A 20,052-nucleotide genomic window follows, 5' to 3' on the forward strand; every position below is an offset into this window, starting at 1 on the left:
CTTCATCCAGCCCAGGCAACCAAGCTGCGAGATTGCTTAGCGGCCAGTGGGTTGCTAGATGGGCGAAAATTGGCTGAAATTGAATGGAGACAAGACGGAGGTTGTGGGTTCTTCTATCGCTCCCTCTCTTTGGACTCTGGCTTTTTGGCCTTCTTCTGTTGACTCTTTTCCCGCTGCAGTTCCGGTGGTCAAAAACTTGGGTGTCAAACTATCTGCTTCTCTTTCTATGGCTCCCCAGGTTAGCTTGGTCTGTCAGGCTGGTCACCTCCAATTGAAAATACTTTGAAAGTTTCTGCAATGAATTCCTTCTTACCTGCGAACCCCTGTAGTTGCTGCTCTGCTTCTTAGTAGGATTGATTATTGCAATTCCTTATACTTAGCTAGCCGGACTGTCTGATACAGCATTTGCAGACTCTCCAAAACTCTGCTGCCCGTCTTGCCACTGGTAGTCCTTATCGTGAGCATATTTCGCCAGTTCTTAATTCCCTTCACTGGCTGCCAGTGGCAAGGCGTGTGCACTTTAAATATCCGTTTGGTGCACAGGACTTTTTATGCTGTTGGCCTGGAGTACCTACAGCAGAAATTTCGACCTTATGTTATTGCTCGCTCTCTACATTATGTGCACCGCTCTCTCCTGGCTGTTCCTAGGGCCCGTGGAGCGAGAATTGAATGCCGCTCTTTCTCTGTTAAAGCTGCCATCCTGTGGAATGCTCTCCTGACTGCTCTCCACTCAGTGCCTGGTCACCTACAATTTAGAAAGGCTTTGAAAACCTTATTGTTTTAGCTTCCTTTTTTTCTCCTGATTCTTATGTTCTCAGTTTTAGCACCAGGTTGCCTTTTGGTGTCGGTTGTGCTGTACCTCGGTACAAAAACGAGAACATATAACATAACATACCCTACCCTCTCACTCTCCTCTTCAGCAGACTGGGTCTCCCTCCCTCAGAGCCGAGGTACATAAACTCCTGAAACTCAAAGCGGTGGAACCTGTTCCCTTGCTGGAGCAAGGGTAGGTCTATTATTCCCGTCTGTTTACAGTGCCCAGACCCAACTAGGCTGGCCTGTGCACTATCCTTGACCTCTCCAATTTAAACTTTTCCTAACCCAAGAAAAATTCAAGATGATCACGCACAGCCAGATAAGGCCCTTTCTCTGGAAGGGAGATTGGCTCAGTGTGGTAGATCTTCAGGACGCTTACATGCAAATCCTGATCTGGGGTCCACATTGAAATGTTTTTCGGTTTTCCGTGAGAACGAAACACTTCCAGTATCGAATGCTGCCGTTTGGTCTCAGCTCAACACTGCGTGTCTTCACAAAGATGATGGTGGTTATTGCAGCGTTCCTCAGAGTTCATGTCTATCCATATTTGGACGATTGACTTCTGCAGAGTCCTTGTCCACGGGCTGCATCAGCCAATCTACATTCAATCCTCCAGCTCCTGTTCCAACTGGAGCTGTCGGTGGTGCACTGGCGGAAATTGTCAGATTGTTGCTCAAGACCTGATTTTTCTAGGTTTCGGTTGGGATACTGTCTGTGCCAGAGTGTTCCTATCGGAGGACAGAATTGCAGACTTATCGTGCCATCGTTTCCTGAATTCCTCCCACTCCCCTAGCACTAAAAAAGGCAAAACCAGTGGCTCATCTGAATTCCTGGTACACCCATGACCTCATGATTCTCAGAGCCGAGAAAAGACTCGCAGAAACTAGTTCGAAAAGTAACCCCACTTCTTGCTTTCAAACAGAAATTCGTAATCCTCACAAAAAAATTGAAGAAAGCTATTATCCCACCTTTAATACCAGAATAACCAACTCCAACTCGGAAACAAGGGAACTATTTGCCATCCTTGGGGAACTAGAATCTTCAGTCCCTCTAGTATCCACTGTGACTAAAGACTCAGCCTTGTGTACCAGCATACAGAATGCCATGCGACAGAAAATTGTCACGCTTCATAAAAAAATATCAGACAGACAAGCTAGTCTAAATCACGCCTGCCAAGGAATGCCAGCGACTGCCAGCCCCACCTTTAACTTTCCAGGAACCCCACTGTTTCTCTCCATGACACCTTACATACACTAAAATGCTCAAAGCCATCCAGATGCAAAGGGGACATCTGCCCGGCCCATCTCTTCAAAGAATGCGCTGAAGCACTAGCGCCTTATATCACAGCAGTCATCAACTCCTCTGTTTCCTCCTGCCTGGTATCATCCAGTCTCAAGGAAGCCTGGGTCTTGCCTCTCCTAAACAAATCAACTGTCGACCCTGCTATAGCCAATAATTACAGGCTCATCACGACAGTTCCATTCCTATTAAAAATACTGGATAGAGCAGCCTATGTTAAAATTCAACATCACTTAGAAACTAACCATATCCTACAATAGGGACACGTGGAAGGTACACATATGGATAGGTCTGGGATCTGTAATCCAGAAGACCCAGTATCAAGAATAGGACAGCCCAAATTGAAAGGCCTGTCTGAAATATATTCCTTTGAGAAACTTAGAGGTACACTTTAATGTTGATGTGGGTGCAAGGCTAGACTACTGTAATGCCTTGTTCGCAGGCACCTCTGCACAGAACATTTAAAAACTCCAGACCATCCTGAATAATGCCCTAAGAGCTGTACTTTACCTTCCTAGATCTGAACACATATCTATGGCCCGTAGATCAGCCCACTGGCTCCCTATCAGTGAAAGAATCACCTTCAGAACACTCACCATTACCCTCCGATGAATCTCCAAATCTTTCCCACTGTATCTAGCTCAAAGAATTAGCATGTCTCACTCCGACAGCCATACCAGAACCCCTTACACACACAGATTGGTTCAACCAATGGTTAAACGCGCCAGAGCAGGCGGGACAAGTTTCTGAGTCATTGCGGTTAAGCAATGGAACGCCTTACCTAATGCCCTAAGAGCAGAGGAATCCTACTGGTCCTTCCGCAAAGCCCTCAAAACATTGCTGTTTGATTATAGTGCTTAAAGCCTAACACCTGATATCTACCTGACAAAACTCCTTGCTTGTAATGTAGCTACTTTGTGTACGATTGTTTTGTACTCTGCCTCCGGGCTACATGTAACTGGTCCTCTCCAGTGCCCTTATGCCTCAGGGTTTGTGTGCGCTATACAAATGAAATAAATATATTGGCCTGGTGGTTCCAGAGACTTCTGGGCCTGATGGCTTCATGCGTGTTAACCCTACCTCTTGCGAGACTGAAAATGATGTGTACACAGCGCTTCAGGTCTGCTGGACCCAAGCTGTCGACCCAGATTCCAAAATGATTTCGATACCATCCTCCATTACGGCGGATCTTCAGTGGTGGTCAACCGCTAGCAACCTATTCAGTGGGCACCTCCTTCCAGGAGCCCTGCCTACAGATTACAGTTACAACAGACTCCTCCCTCCTAGGGTAGGGAGCGACACTGGGGCACCTCGAGGTGTACGAGCTCTGAACGTCCCAAGACAGAATGTCTCAAATAAACTGCCTAGCACTCCTAGCAGTCTTTCTGGCATTGAAAGCTTTCCAGTCTTCTATCTTCAACAGAGTGATGCAAATTCGCACAGACAAATCTTTAGCTATGTTCTACATCAACAAGCAGGGGGCACCAGGGCACCTCCTCTGGTGGATCCAGCCATCCAGATTTGGAATTGGTCCAACACAATGTCTGGCTACAGGCTGTGCACATTCCGGGTCAGATCAATGCTGCAGCAGATGCCCAGAGCCGCCATTATGCAGCGAATTACGAGTGGCAAATGAACAGCGATGTTCTTACCAAGCTTTTCCAGCAATGGGGTTCTCCAACAGTGGACCTCTTTGGGACAGCTCCAAACAGGAAACTACCACTCTGTGCTTCCTGGGACCGTCTCGGAGCATCTTCTTTGGGTGATGCCCTTGAGGTTGCTTCAGACAACACAAAGGCTTATGCTTTCCAACCTTTATTCTAATATCCCATCTGTCCTCATCACACTCAATCTCTCCTCTGCCTTTGACATGGTCAACCATGTCATCCTGCTCAAACGCCTCCAGGATGACCTGGATATCACTGATCAGGTCCTGGCCTGGCTGACCTCCTTCCTCTCCAACCGACCCTCCCAGGTCCAACTTGGGTCCTTCCTATCCTCTATCTTACTCTCCACTTGTGGTGTTCCCCAGGGTCTAACCTCTCTCCTTGGCTTTTCAACCAATACCTGGCACCCCTTGCCCACCGCATTGCTGCCCTCTTCTCCAATTTTCAGTGCTATGCTGACGACACTCGGCTCCTTTTCAGGCTTCCCTCTGCCACCTCTTCTCCATCTCTCATCTTGGACTGTCTCTGCAATCCAGGAGTTGTGTGCTGCCAACGACCTCTGCCTTAATGCTAGTAAGATAAAGCTCCTCCTCATTGGCACACCTGCACCTTCCTTTTCTGTCACTCGCTGGCCAGCCTCCCTTAGCCCTCTCCCTGCTCCCACCTACGAGGCTAAGAACCTCGGGGTGAACTTCGACTCCACGCTTTCCTTTACTGCACACATCTTCGATGTCTATAAGAAGTCAAACTACCAATTGCACCTCCTCAGAGGTATTCTTCCTTTACTCTCCTTCCCACAGAAGCTCACTGTCTCTAGAGCTCTGGTTCTCTCTAGGCTGGACTATTGCAACATCCCCTTTCTGAATCTGCCTTTTACTACACTCCGCCCTCTGCAACTCATCCAGAACAGGACTGCGAGAATTGTCCTTGGCCTCAAGCGCAGTGATCGTATCTCTCTCCAGCCCAGAAATCTCTTCATTGGCTCCCGGTGGCTGCAAGGATTAAGTCCACAAGGCCTTAGGGGTCCAGGGTCCGCAATACCTTCAACTCTCCCTTCGGAAATAGCTTCCTACTCGAGCTCTTCGCTCCTTCAGCTCCAACTCCCTCAGGGTCAGTCGCTTCTCCAAGCAACGTGTTGGAGGTAGATCTTTTTCTTTGGCTGGGGCCTCCCTCTGGAACAGCCTTCCTGCCTCTCTGAAACTTGGGGAGAACCATCTTCGGTTCCGGAAGCACCTCAACACCCTCCTCTTTGCTTCTGCCTTCGCCCTCCCTCTCCCTTGCTGATCTGTCTGCATCAGCATTGGGCGCCTGGCTACCCTCTGATTTTGGGCCCAGATCCCTGGGCCCAGATCCCTGGCCACACAGCCACATACTCGCACTGCCTCCTAGCAACTCTTGCCCTTGGGTCTGTAGCTAGAACCCACCAGTCCCCTTCCTGCACTTATTAGACACCCATTGTCTGCGGCGCATTCTTGCAGTTACCACCTGCTGGCTGCACTCTCTTGTTTTGATCACGTGTTCAGCACTTTCCATTCTTCCCTGCCCCTTGCACTTTCCGCCTTCCCTGCACTTGCGCATTCTCAATGTCACTGGGCCTACTAAGGTCGTTGTTTTGTCCTCCCCTGCTCCCCTCCCTTGCCTCGTCATGCACTGAAACACTTGTGTATGGGCGCAATATAAATACCATTTCTAATGCTTGTGAATCTGCTTAGAATCACATGCTGTGCATATAGTCCGACATCTAGTGGCAATCGCAGAGTATTGCATCTTGTCTTTCGAGGATCGAAAGTGGACATCGACATGGGTGTGCTTGTAACACTATCCGTAACGTGACATGTAGTGTACCCAAAATCCCTCACGCGTCGAGGTCCCTCAGATTTCCACCTAGCTAGCTGGTCGCCCTATGTGGAGCTCGTACTTCGCAAAATGTTTTACTCTTTGTCCACGACCGTTGGTCGGTTAGTCTTAGACATCCCTTCATCGACGAATACTTCTGCATCCTACGTCGGAGCCGACTACAGTTTTCAGCGGCTGGTGCTTCAGTTGACGCTGTCGACCGCGTGGCCTCGGCCAGGCCTATACAATAGGGAGAGTGGGGCCCGCGGTTCTGATTCTTTGTAGAATGTATTCCCTCCTTCCCCCCTCTTTTCCCTTCTGGTCTTGCTGTTGCTTCTCACCTCAGCTATGTAGAGGACTCCCTATACGTTTTGCCCGTCCTGCAATGGAAAATATCCGTGAAAGTACACTCACCGAAGGTGTAACAAGTGTCTGCCTTGTGGTCACTACGAGCAGTCCTGCAAGTCTTACTGACTTTTGCGTCCCAAGACGCTAAAAGATCAACGGACGAATCAGTGGGCGGCCTATGCCATGCAGGCAGAGTGTAACACCCCCGTCGGCGCAGGCGCCTCGAGTAACGAGGATACAAGTGACAGCCATGGCTCCGATTTGGAGGCCATTGTAGTTTCCTAAGTGCTTGTCCCAGGCCCCTTCAGGCAGGCCGCAGGCGCTGCTATAGGGAGAGAACATACCGGCGACAGGGGCACACCCACACCACAAGAAGGAAAACACACAACCTTACTATCTCCCTCGATGAAATCGGCGAGGAGGCAAGATGCCAACGTGCCCGTCCAAAGAGCACGAAACCTAGTCCCTGCACCAAATCACGGCAAGATCCTATCAACAGCGAGGGGGTAGCTCTCGCAGTTCCTTTCGGGGGCAATACTTCCCACTTTACCCCCACAACCAGTACGGAACAGGAAATGCACCATGGTCCTCCGGACAAGGAGCAACTGCCACGGGTCAATAGCAACAAAGGGGACAACGCTGAGGCAAAGGAAGGGGTAGAAACTCCACCCCAAGAGGCTCCCTGGCTTCTGCTCAAAAATGACTCGCCAGACCGGGTCCCCTCCCATGCCTCCCCGGTCGGTGGACAAATAACCTCTTTCCTTCCTTCATGCATGGGAGGGGATCACCACAGACCAGTGGGTGCTCAAAACCGTCACCCACAGTTACTGTATCGAGTTCAGTTGGCCACCTCGATACCGACCACCAACCCCCAGATGCCTATTGTCAGAACACCTGAAAATTCTGCTACAAGAGGTGGAGATCCTTCAAGAAAAGGGCGCGATATAAGTCGTCCCAATTCTATAGCTAAACAAGGGTATTCAGTGTATTTCCTTGTACCCAAAAAAGGATCTCACCATGCGCCCTGTGTTAGACTTGCGACCCAGCGAACAAGTTTGTCAAGCCTCAAAAGTTCAGAATGACAACATTGAAGGAAGCAATCCCTCTGCTAACACAGGGGGATTACATGGCAACATTGGACATGAAAGATGCATGCTTTCATATTTCAATGTTGCCAGCGCACAGAAAGTACCTAAGGTTAATGATAGAGGACAAATACTATCAGTTGAAGGTCCTTCCCTTCTGGATTGCCTCAGCCCCATCGGTATTTACAAAGTTACTGTAGGAAGTAGCTGCTCACCTGCGCAGGCAGTCCATTCCAGTCTATCCTTACCTCAACGACTGGCTAATAACAGGGGATTTGTACGGAACATGCCTATCAAATACCCAGAGAACGGTAGATTTTCTCTTCAGCATGGGATTCTCAATCAACGAGAAAATGTCCAGCTTTGAGCCCATCCAAGTCAAACCATTTCTGAGGCTCTAATTCAGACCGAAGACTGCCTCGTCTTCCCCTCCAACGAGAGGGTTCAAAACATGCTGTTCCAAATCCCTCACTATGTAGCTAATTGCGAGGCGACCGTACGCAGAGCCATGCGACTGTTGGGGATGATGGCCTCTTGCATTTATCTAGTCCCACACGCATGTTTGCGAATGCGCCCCATGCAAGAGAGACTCTCAAGCCAATGGTGTCAGGCCAGCGGACAATAGGACGATCTAGTGGTCGTCTCGGAAGCCCTCGTTCTCTCTCTGCAGTGGTGGTCAAGGGAAAACCTCTTGCAGGGCAAAACCTTCACCACCCCCACAGTACAAGTCACTCTCACAACAGACGCATCTCTCACGGGTGGGGAGCTCACCTCCTTCATCAGACAGCACACAGCATTTGGTCCCGAGCTGTAGCATCCAACCACATATACCTGTTATAATTACTAGCAGTGTTCAAAGCCCTGAAGTCCTTTCAGACCCAGCTACAGGGAAAAACAGTCCTAGTCTTCACGGACCACACCACGACCATGTACTACCTGAAATAGCAAGGTGGCATTCGCTCTCCTGGGCTATCCAAACTGTCACAGAACATATGGAAATGGACTCTCAAACAAAAGATGTTCCTCCTGTCTCAACACATTCCAGGGGAACGCAATCTTCTGGCAGACATGCTCAGCAGAGACGTCCCACTACCCGTAGGGTATGAGTGGCGATTGCACTAAGACATTGTTCTCAATGTCTTCGCAGACTGGAGCTTCCCAGAGATCGATCTGTTCGCAACTCTGGAGAGCGCACAATGCCCAGATTACGCCTCCGGGTACCTCCAGAACCGCTCCAAAGGAAACGGTCTCAGGATAATATTACGCTTTTCCCCACCCATACTCCCCTACTCAACAAGATAGTGCACAAGATGCACCAGGAACCAGTCACAGTGATCCTGGTGGCCCCTATGTGGGCCCGCCAACCCTGGTTCTCTCATCTGATGACTATGTCAGTCTCCCCTGCGAGGAAACTACCATGCTCGTACAACATACTATCACACGACAGGGGGGAAACACTCCATCCATGCCCGCAAACTCTCAACTTAGCGGCCTGGCTCCTGAGGTCATAGAGTTCGACACGTCCACCTTCCTCAAAGATGCATGGACATACTTAAAGAAGCACGAAAGACTAACACCAGACATTGCGCTTCGTCATCTGGTGCAATTCCAAGAGCATCAATCCTATAGACTGCTCACTGACGCATATTGTACTATACCTGACTCACCTACTAGACTCGGGTCTGGTTTTTAATTCTCTGAAGGTACACTTAGCTGCACTTTCTGCTTATACTACGTCCCAGAAAAAGGTTTTGTGGTGGAAAATACCAGTTATCAAGGCTTTTATGGAAGGGGTTAAGAGACTTCATCCCCCTATTTCCAACCCAGCTCCCGCATGGGACCTGAATGTGTTTCTCACAAGAATTCCCTCTACAGCGGAGCAGGAGCTCCCGCGACCCTGCAGGAGCAGTGGTCCATCATAGGGAAGCTACCCTGAATTACAACATCATATTCGGTAAGCGCATCTCGCATTGTCCCTGAAACGAAATCTGCGTACTACAATTCTCCAGCTACGTTGCCCTGATGCCTGTGCTGTTCCTGCACCTTAATTCAGTCGTGGTGCTGTGTTTTTGGCCGCTTTCGTCACCTTGTGCATGAGTCCACCATTGCTGAACACGAGGAGCCCAACACACCTAAAGATGGCCGCCGCATTACATTTGAGCCTTCCAGTGCCTAATCTACCCCAGCAGACTCTGCCGAGTCCCGATTGGCTGGTGGTCCTTTACAGCCATCCTATCCAGAGCCGGCAGGCGAAGCCGGCCCACTTGCACTAAGGCCCAGTGCAACAAGGCTGACTCCTGTCCTAGCCTGTCCTCAGCCTTACTCACCGTTCGCCTGGACATTATGCCCATTCCCACCACACTCTAATCCCTGCCCATGGCCATACAGCTGACTCTTCCTGCAAACTTTCGACGAACGTCCTCACCATCCAGAAAAGTAAGACTACCAATGCTATTAACTATTTTCGCGTTTTAACTGCTATACATGCTCATTCGCATCACGGCTCCCCATGAGATTGCTGTCTAGTATAGCTGCATACAGTGTCCTTTCTGTGCATATTGCCCCTACAAGCCTTATCTTGCCTGTTGCGCCAGCCGCCATACTATTCATCCAGATGCAGGTCATGCCGCCTTTCCTATGCTAACGTAATCGTAAACGCCATTTTCCTAGCTGCAGCAACGTGCTTCATGCACACCTTTGTACTAAGTCTGCGTATCTATCATTACCGTCCCGATTTTAGTTACAACTGAGCCGACCTCATCTTTGATCCACTAGGCGCTACCCCTCTGCGGCTGCTCACTACCAAGTAATCACACCATTTCATTACCCAAATTGCCCGCAATGCTTATGTTTGATACACATTGCCACCCGGCCTGTACCCGCCCACTGAACGACCACGTCACCGCCCTCATTTGATGACTTGTTTGCCTGTGCTTGCCTTGAAACTGTTCTGCCATTAGCCCTATGCTCGCATGTGAAATGATTGAGTTCTTGCTCAGAACTGCAACAATCTTCCTGTTAGGTCCATGATATATGTTACTCTGCCTCTGCCTGATATGTTCATTGTGCATTGTCTAACCTGCTACGCCACACTTTTTTGATCTATGCCCGCATATGTTGCACTGCTCCGTATGAGACATGTCCACACTCTGTCGCTAACCCCATGATACCTGCCTTACTCTGCTGTGCCTTTTAATTGACATTTACCTGATTTGCCAATACTTGCTGCTAACATTAGCGTTCTGTACTGCCCAAGTTGTTGCTCCTTTACAATTGTCGTGTGGCTCATGCATCCTGCATTGCTCCCTGCTTAATATGCTAATGTATGTGCAAGCTTTGGTATTTGCTCTGCCTTTGTACCTCTGATTTGATGCACCCTCATTGCCTAGGCGGCCGTATTGTCACTTCTGAATAAGAAGTCTTAACCTGACTGCTGTGCATTTTAACCCTTGAGCTTGCATTGCTCGCACTGAGCCCGTATTGCCTAGCCAAATAGTGCCTGCAACTCTTACCTGCAACCGCTTCACAAACCCTATGCCCCTTTTTCCTCTCTAATTTCGGTAACATGTTACCACGCCTGTCTTCCCTAAGGTCACTGCTCTCCTTACCACAAGTACCACTCTTAGTGTGGGCAATTACCTGGACGTTACACTTACCACCATCCAACCTAGCTGCACTTAGCTCCTTGCACACCACAGCCATGGCCTCCATTCACAGACTTGCTGATACCTACCCAAGTACTGCACCGCAAACCACATCATCTACCTCAACGATCCAGCCTTATGGCTTGACCATTTTGCCAAAAAACCCTCACCTAACTAACCGTGCTCCATCACTCTCAGAAACATAAGATTAGGATCTAGACTTATGGGCAAGAAGGGTCACCCCATGTACGTGAGCCCACATCTGAAAACGCTGACGCCCAGCCCGCCTCCACAAACGCCCACCTCACCCACACCCCATCGCCTTCAGACCAACACAGCTTCAACAAGCAACGCTGGTTTAATCAAAGCCGCCCTGATCAATGCAAGGTCCCTAGCTGCCCACGCTCTGGACATCGCTGATCTCATCAAGACTCAGGAACTCGACTTCATCGCCATCTCAGAGACCTGGCTGCACGCAGCATCTGGCCCTGCACTTTCTCTGGCCATCCCCACAGATTACTCCATTATCAGATGTGATCACACCTCGGGAGGTGGAGGAATTGCATTTATCTTTAGAAGCTCATTAGGATTTAGAACCATCCCAAGCACTAAGGTGGAATCCGCAGAGTTACTCTCTATCAAACTCGGACTCTCAGCCAATCAGACGGTCACCATCCACCTCATATACAGACCCCCTGGTCCACCAACGTCCTTTGTGGATGACATCTCTGCTTTAGTACTCAACAATGCAAAATCTAACTCTCAAACCATCATTCTTGGTGACCTTAATCTAGGACACCAAGACCCCAATGATCCTGCGGCCCTCGACCTCGCTAATACCTTAACAGATTTAGGTTTCTCACACCACATTCAGGAACCCACCCACATTAAAGGGCGGTCCCTTGACTGGCTCAGTGACACCAATTGCAATATTAGCGTACTTTCCAACGCCCCTGGCATTTGGTCTGACCACCACGTCATCACCTTCAGTATTGAAGCAGCCTCACCACCCACACCTCTGGTCGCCCCAGCCACCCTCACTAGAAATAAAAAGAACATTACCACGGAAAAACTACTCCCCCTCATCCTTCCCACATTAAATAATGCTCCTGAAACTTGTTCAGACCCCACCATCCTAGCCGACATGTACAACCAGTCAGTGCTTGCAGCCATCAACTCTATTGCCCCGCTCAAACTGAGGAAACCCAAACAGCGCACACACCTCAACTCGTGGTTCACTCCCCAGCTTAGAGTGTTAAGCAAAGAGAAACGTACTGCAGAGTCACGTTGGAGAAGTCACCACTCTGATGCCCACAAGGACGGTCTTCTGATAGCCACCCTTAACTATAAAGAAGCTTTACTCCAGGCAAAAAAAGATTCCTACAACAACCGCATTATGTCAGCCCAGTCTAACACCAAGGAACTCTTTAATATTATTAAGGAACTTGAGACACCTGCAGCCCCCCCCCTGACTCTTGTACCAAAGTCAGCACTTGGTGCACGAATATTCAGTCAGGACTCCTGGGTAAAATTGCCACCCTCCAATCTAAAATCAGAGACAAACAGAAATCCCTACAGCCCGAGCAACCTCTGACCACACCTGCACTCAATACTCACCAAGCCAATCCCTCTCATAATCCTTTCTCCTTCTCCCCGCTCACCACCCTCGAAGTAGAAGGCATCATAAACAACTTAAAACCATACAACTGCCAAGGTGACCCTTGCCCAGCATCTATTATCAAGGAAGAATCTCACGATTTAGCCCCGTTCATCACAGCATTCATAAATGCTTCTTTCAAGATGGATATTGTCCCTGATAACCTAAAGGATGCATCCCAACTATCTTCAGACCAATCACTACAGTCGCATTCCTGGTCAAGATCCTGGACCGCGCAGCTTACCTGCAGATTCAGGATTACCTTGAACTAAACAATCTTCTGGGCTTAAGACAGTCAGGGTTCCACCCTAAACATGGCATGGAATCAGCCCCGATTGACCTTAAAACTCAGATGGAGGCACTAAAGGACAAGGGGAAGTTAGCTCTTCTCCTTCTCCTCGACCTCTCTGCGGCTTTTGATTTGGTCAACCACCAAATACTCTGCCAACATCTCAAATCTGCAGCCCACTTCTCTGACTCTGCCAATGCCTGGATCCATTCATTCCTGAGCAACAGATCTATGAGGGTCTTCTCACCTACGGCTTCAGTGGACCCCTCCCCCATTTATTGTGGCGTTCCTCAAGGCTTGTGTGTATCCCCTACGTTGTATAACATATTCACTAAGCCCCTCTTCGATGTGCTTGACTATCTGGGTGTCTCCTACACCAACTACGCGCATGACACCCAGATACTCATCCCCATCATGGGAGACTACACAGCTGACACCAAAGCCCTTAACAACGTCTACTTGGTCATTCAGGCCTGGATGGCACATCACAAACTTTGCCTTAACGATGATAAAACCGAGCGCCTACTTCTAGGATCAAACCATTGGCTTAACAAATTAGATCAAACCTACAAGTCCTTCATTATCGACAGCAACGATATTAAAGTCTCCAAAGACACTAAGACCTAGGCGTCTATCTCGACTACACGCTCTCCTTGAACAGACAAACAAATGCAGTTAGGTCGGCATCTGCCTATACTTGTAAACTTATCGCCGCCTGTAGACCCTTCCTAAACTCTACCAACTGCATCACCCTCGCCAGAACACTCGCCAGAACACTCGTCATGGCCAAAATCCACTACTGCAGTGCTCTCTACCTAGGGACCAGTCAGTCCAACCTTAATAAATTGCAAACTGTACAAAATAATGCCTTAAGGGCAGCCTTAAACATTCCAAGACGCTCCCATATCTCCTCCGTCAGATCGGATTTACGTTGGCTCCTGGTAAAACAAAGAATTGCCCTGAAAACACTAGCCTTGACTCATAAATGCCTGAACAACAACGCCCCACCTAACCTGACCGCTCGCTTCACACTCCACACATCCTCTCGACCCATTAGATCAGCCCAAACTTACAGCCTCACCGTGCCTAGATGCAAACTCCAAAAAGCTGGCGGGGTGAGCTTCCCTGTCCTAGCCTCCAAACTTTGGAACACTCTGCCCACGCCTATCAGAACTGAACCATTGTTCCACTCCTTCAAGAACAATGCTAAAACATGGCTGTTCTCCCAAGATCTATGAGACCTTCACTCAGTCCAGTCTCCCTGTGTGTTATAGGACATGTATATACACCTCTCTCTGTACTTGTGCTATATTCTGCTAATGGTACCCTTCTGTATATGTATATATGCTGTATATTTGTGTAAACTTACTGTGTAATTACTGTTTATTGTAACATGGTGTTAAGAGTATGCGCCCGGTTGCCCCTTGGCTTGGTTTCTGCGCTTTATAAATAAACAAACCAAAACCAAACCTAATGGGACTTGCCTTTGAACTTATGCATAAGACTAGCCTTAAAGCACTCACTTACAAGACCGCCTTCTTGGTGGCAGTCACTTCTATAAGAAGAGTTAGTGAACTGCAGGCTCTTTCAGTTCTAGACCCATTTGTCAGATTTCACAAAGATAAGGTGGTTCTGCGCACTCAACCGCGGTTTGCGCCTAAATTCATTTCAAAGTTCCACGTGAACCAGTCAATAGAATTACCCACCTTCTTCCAGAACCCCACAAACATGGCAGAAAGAAGCCTCCACACACTTGATTTGAGGAGACTGGTTGTATATTACCTGGAAAAGACTAAACCACTAAGGAAAACAAACCAGTCTTTCGTTTCAGTGGCAGCTGGTAGAGAAGGGGACCCTGTCTCTTAATCAGCCATTGCTAAGTGGATTGTAAACTGCATCACACTATGCTACACTCTTACAAAGAGAGATCTGCCATTCAAGCCTAGATCACACTTTACTTGGGGCACTGGGGCTTCCATAACATTCATTGCAAATGTTCCTCTCAAGTCCATTTGTAAAGCAGCAACCTGGAGTTTCTGTACACACCTTTACAAAACACTACTGCCTAGATAATCACTCTAGGTCTGATTCTCAGGTGGGAAAAGCGGTACTAAGACATCTCTTTACTACTGTTCCTTCACACATCCCACCACCATTTCTGTGTACTGCTCACTAGTGTATGCACAGCATGCTATTCCCATGTACTGCACTGTCCCTTCCCCCCCCCCCCGCACTTTCCGACCCTTCCCTCATCTCATGCACTTGCGCGATCTGGTTGACACCTGGACTAGTTTGATCGTTGTCTGTCCTCCCCTTGTTCCCCCTCCCTTGCCTCACCTTGAAACACTTGTGTATAGGCACGTTATATAAATGCCATATCATATCATGTGATTCTAAGCAGATTTACAAGCATGAGAAGACTTGTATTACTTACCGTAATAGCATTACTGATGATTAACCCTTCCTCCCCCCTCTTAGTAGTCTGAACATAGACCTCTTACTCCTTTCTCTCTCTGTACTCACTCACAATAGTCATAAGGCTTCCTCACGGCAGAAAAAACAACCAGCGGGACCCAGACGCGTGAGGGATTTTGGGTACACTACACGTCACATTAGGGATAGTGTTACTAGCACGCCCATGTCAACGTCCCCTTTCGACGAGATGCAATGCTTTGTGATTACTACGAGATGTCAGACTATAGGCACAGCACATGAATCCAAGCAGATAGAATCATCAGAAATGCTATTACGGCAAGTAATGCATGTCATTGTATCATATCTCATGCCTTCCCACCCTGGCCGTTGATTCATCGGTCACTCTGGAAACTCGGTGGTGCCTCCAACTGCACTTTCCTCTTCATAGCTCTTTGGTGGCCAGCCAGGTTCTGGTTTTTGGAGGTGCAGCACCTATCGATATGCGACTCGATCAGGTTGCTGCAGATTCCCAACCTCCTTCCCCAGAGCAATCACCAGGTGTGGCAACCCTCCCCACAATCCTTCAGCTTTGCGGCCTGGTACCTGAGGTTGGGTCCTTAGTGCAGTTTAACCTTTCGTATGATAATATGTGCATAATTCAGGCCACACGTACGCCTTCTACGAGGGCTCAGTACAAAAGTAAATGGCTTCGTTTTTGTCATTGGTGTCTAGCTAAACAGCTTGATCCTCGGCAGGCTTCTATTGACTGTCTTGTTGTTTATATCAGACCTTGCGGCCTCTGGCATCCACGTTTTATTGTGCAGAACATATCTATCAGCCATTACAGCTTATCTGTCTACAGACAGTTGCTCTTTTTCATTGGCAAACCCAGTAATCAAGAGGCATTTTGCAGGTCTTAACCTCTTTCCGCCAGTCAGGCCTCCTCACCTGAAATGGGATTTGAACGTGGTCCTCACCGCTTTGCGTCATAAGCCATTTAAACCAATTGCCACTACCGAGCTCAAGTTCCTTTCTTGGGAAGTGGCTTTCTTGATTGTGGTAACATCTGTGAGAAAAATATGTGAACTTCAAGCTCTCTCTGTCGAACTTCCGTTCCTAACTTTCCACAGGGATAAGGTTGTGCTTTGCACTCATCCTTCTTTCCTTCCAAAAATTCTGAGTTCCACAAAAATCAATCCATATCCTTACCGGTTTTCTTTCTGAACCCAGTCTCGGATGCAGAGAGGGTTCTACATTACCTAGACGTCAGATGAGCCCTGACAGAACAAGCAAACTTAGAAGTTCTTCATAACTCTGTTGCTTTCGGTGACCCAAAAGTGAAACCGACTTCGAAAGAGTCCATCTCCAGCTGGATCGCTTCATGCATCTCACAGGCTTATACAATTCAAGGCCTTCAGCCCCCAAAGGGCATTCATGCACATTTGGTCTGCGGCAAAGCAGCCGCTGTTGCCTTCAAGGAATATGTCCCTTGGGAGTCCATAGCCAAGACTGCTAAATGGGCTTCTCCTTCGGCTTTTTGCAGACACTATTGTCTTCACCTCAGCTCCTGGGCAGATGCCAGGTTTGGCCAGGCAGTTCTTAAGAACCTGTTCCAGTAAGGGAAGTTTCCATCCTCCCGTTTCTTTGGTCAGTGCTTGAGAATCTCCCAAATGTATGGAGGAAAGGGGACGGGATGGAGGAGTATAACAAAGTTACTCCCTATAGTGACTACCTTAATCTTAGTCCAAAGTCTCCTTTCCTCCGTCCGCCCGCCCAGCGTCCCCTCTAATAAGTAGCCTCTATTTTGCTAATGGTCCTTCGACTTGGGCGATAGAAAAGGACTGAAACGTGATGCGCGGGGTGGAACTCAGGAAGGCGAGGCTTCGGTCACGTGCTGTGGCCCCGTGTAAAAATAAAACTAGGACAAAACATTTTTTGATGCTTCAAAAGTGCTCCAGTGCCTCCTGTCCTGATGGAGGGAATGTCCCAAAAGTATGAAGGAAAGGGGACTATGGACTTAGGAGTAAGGTAGTCACTACGGTGAGTAACTTGGTCAAGTCATGTATTTTGCACAAGTGCTAGACTGACGGATCTGAAACACTGGATCGTCTTATTACTGTTGTAGACTAAGCAGGTGGAGAAACAATTCCAATAGTTGGATTGGTCCTAGCAGAGGAAGGATGGGGGTCTGGGGGTCATTTTCACAACGATATGGCAGTTAATGGCTACTGCATCACTCTGAACCTTTAAATCGCATGCTCTTTAAGAGCAAAGGTGTAGCTAGGTATTGAGTCTTTTTCTTAAAACAGCAATGGAATTGGTAGACTTGCATGGCCCTGTTGAGCTGTGTCAATCATTGAAGTGTATCTGTTGACTCATGTATAAGCGGAAAGGTTGCTGAAATATTGGAGTCGCCCAGTAAGATTTTACATTAGTGAGCTGTATATACCACATGTTGAGCTCTCAGGTTTCCCCTGTCCATGCCTGTGAACGCCATCCAGTCCTGTTTCTTCCTTTTTGAATTGAGACGTTTCACTTTTTTTTCCCATTTTACGAAAACTCTCAAAATTCCTCAGAGAAAAGCCGGATTGGATGGCCTTTTCGCTCATGGCAAGAGTACTGTTGCAGGTGCATTTAGTGGCTTGAATGTTTCCGTTTCTCATGTACCAATTCTTTCTCGTTTCTTGTCCTTTCAGGGCTGTGAATCAGTGTATAGCAGTGTATCTGGACTGAAAGCTCACCTTGGCTGCTGTGCAAAGGTATGAATTTTCCTCTTACTAGACCAGCCATTGCTGCATTCCCCATATTCACATATTGAACCTTGAGCCAGGCAGCTGAAATGCACTTGACGGGTGCAGCAGTCTTGAAGTAACACTTACACATACAATCTTTATCGCTGATGCTTGAAAGAAGTCTCATCTGTGTTAAAATTGCATTTTCTTTTCATTCGTAGTAAGGAAATAGAAGCTGTTATTGTCGTAAATGGCACAGTGCATGACGATGAGGTAGTGCAAGCCTAGAATGAAGCTCAATATTTCCAGATGAGTTTCTTAAAGGGAGGCTCTGGCTGAAAGGCGACCAGGCAGTGGTTTGAAGACCACACTTCAGTTCACTTTGACTAAGTCTTTTATTCTGGTGGGCTGCATCTCCTCCCCTTAGTTCTCTTAACCAGGTTTTGGTACCAGGATACCTTCTCCACTCGTCTGTCCTGTTCTAGCATGTCTCCTAGCTGAGGTGCCACTATAACTGATGGTTTTGTACCACGCACGTCGTGGAGGAGCAGAGCTTTTGTGGGCATTCTACTTTCATGCTTTTCTGACTTTCATCTGCATCATGCAACTCAGCCTCATTGTTACAATGCCTTTCCAACATGGCTGCAATGTTTTTACCATCTGAACTGCTGCCTTGGGTTGGCCCTGCTCCCCCTCCCATTTGTTGCACTTAGCTTGATAAGCCAATGAGAGCAACCGGGAGGCGGGAACCGGCCATTCACCTAAGGCCCATATCAAGGCCCTGTCTACCCCTGTCTCCGCCTCCCCCAGCCCCTCTTAGGGAGAATTCTTATAAATGTGCTAATTCCCTTAGAGACCCCCAGCAACTTTGCTGGATTTTGAGGACTTTATTTTTTTACCTGGAGAGAGCATGGCCCTTTTTCCCACACTCATGTGTTTTGAAATGTGTTTTACTTGGTCTTTTCTTTGGTTATCGAGTTTTAGGCATCATCTTTTCATTTGTGTCACACAGCACCCTCAGTGCAGTGACACAGGGAAACCTCCCCATGGTTTAAATACCTTCTCTGGGATAAACTACTGTTTCCCAGAGTAAGTAAAGTGAAATTGACTTTACTAGTCTTTTTAAATTCCTAGACCCAGTACACCATTTCTAACAATAGAGTGCTAGAGGGGTTACTTAATATCCCCTGTGTCTAGATACTCATTTAGCAGTCAAATGCTACCCTTTCCTCTTGAAGTGGCTGGTGGTTTTACAACGAACTACCATGATTTTTCCCGACCGCGAACACTGGTAGCGTTAAATCACGGGAGCCCTGTTTTTCAAGATGGCGTCCGAGCCCCCTCTGTAAAAACAGGTCTGGGCCTTCTTTTTTTCGCCATTTCTGTGTGGAAATGTCCTTCTAGAGTTTTGCTCTGCGCGCCAAACCAGGCTTGGTTCCTTTGTTCATTTGCCTTTGGCAGGCTTAAGGAGTGAAGACCGCCTCTGGGGCCCGAGTGTCTGGGGTGGGCAGTAAGTGAGGGAGGTGCCCGAAACTCCCTGTGCTTAGTCTCCTAGTAGAACCAAATGCACTCTGTGGTGATTGGCTGGCTGACTGTCCTGCAAGGACAGCCACCCTGCTGGGTGAGTGACAGCTAGGCTGGAATGAATGGGAGAGAACTGAATAAAAGGCGAGTCTCTTGGCTTGGAAGGCAGAGTCGACCACTGGAACGAAAGAACCGAAGACGAGCTTTGCCCGGTGAAACCCTGCTACAGGTCCGAATCACTATCTCCATCTCGACAAAGAAGCCCTGCAAGGATGACTTCTCCCTTTGAGTTGGTGGGACCAATCAACTCGACACTAAGCCACCTGGACCTCAGAGATGGTTGTATTTTCCTCAGAGTGCTGCAGGAAACCGAATAACCAGGGAGAGGGACACAAGCTTGTGTGCTTGACTACAGCTACCGGAATTGAAGATTTGCCAGCTTTTTGACAAGTCCCTGTGCCGTACAGGAGTCACCCAACGTCCTCCCTCTTGTCCCCACGAATGAGGCCCAGGCCCAGGAACAGCGAGATCTGCAGGAACTGCCAGGAACAGAGATCACCAGCTGCATCTTTTTCTTCATTTGTAAAGGTACTGTAAAACCAGACAGAGTACTTGCCTCTCGCGGTGAAAGTGCTTGAAACTTTCCCAACTCACAGGCCTAATCAGCTTGTGACCCAACATATGATTCTTCTTGCTACAAACTATTCCTAAGAACTTTTGCAGAGACTTTTCCGTGTATC

At 48.2% G+C, this 20,052-nt stretch overlaps 1 protein-coding gene across 3 annotated transcripts in view; it reads left to right on the forward strand.

The window, feature by feature from the left end:
• Positions 1 to 20,052, forward strand: part of ZNF512 (zinc finger protein 512) — a 337,392-nt gene that overhangs the window by 267,342 nt on the left and 49,998 nt on the right. For all 3 annotated transcript variants that reach the window (XM_069605439.1, XM_069605440.1, XM_069605441.1), the window contains one exon: positions 17,753 to 17,815. In XM_069605439.1, coding sequence (XP_069461540.1) covers positions 17,753 to 17,815 — 63 coding nt within the window. The remainder of the gene's footprint in view (positions 1 to 17,752; positions 17,816 to 20,052) is intronic.

This window comes from Ambystoma mexicanum, chromosome 4p, assembly GCF_040938575.1.
Source record: "Ambystoma mexicanum isolate Mex_15411 chromosome 4p, UKY_AmexF1_1, whole genome shotgun sequence".
Lineage (NCBI taxonomy): Eukaryota > Metazoa > Chordata > Amphibia > Caudata > Ambystomatidae > Ambystoma > Ambystoma mexicanum.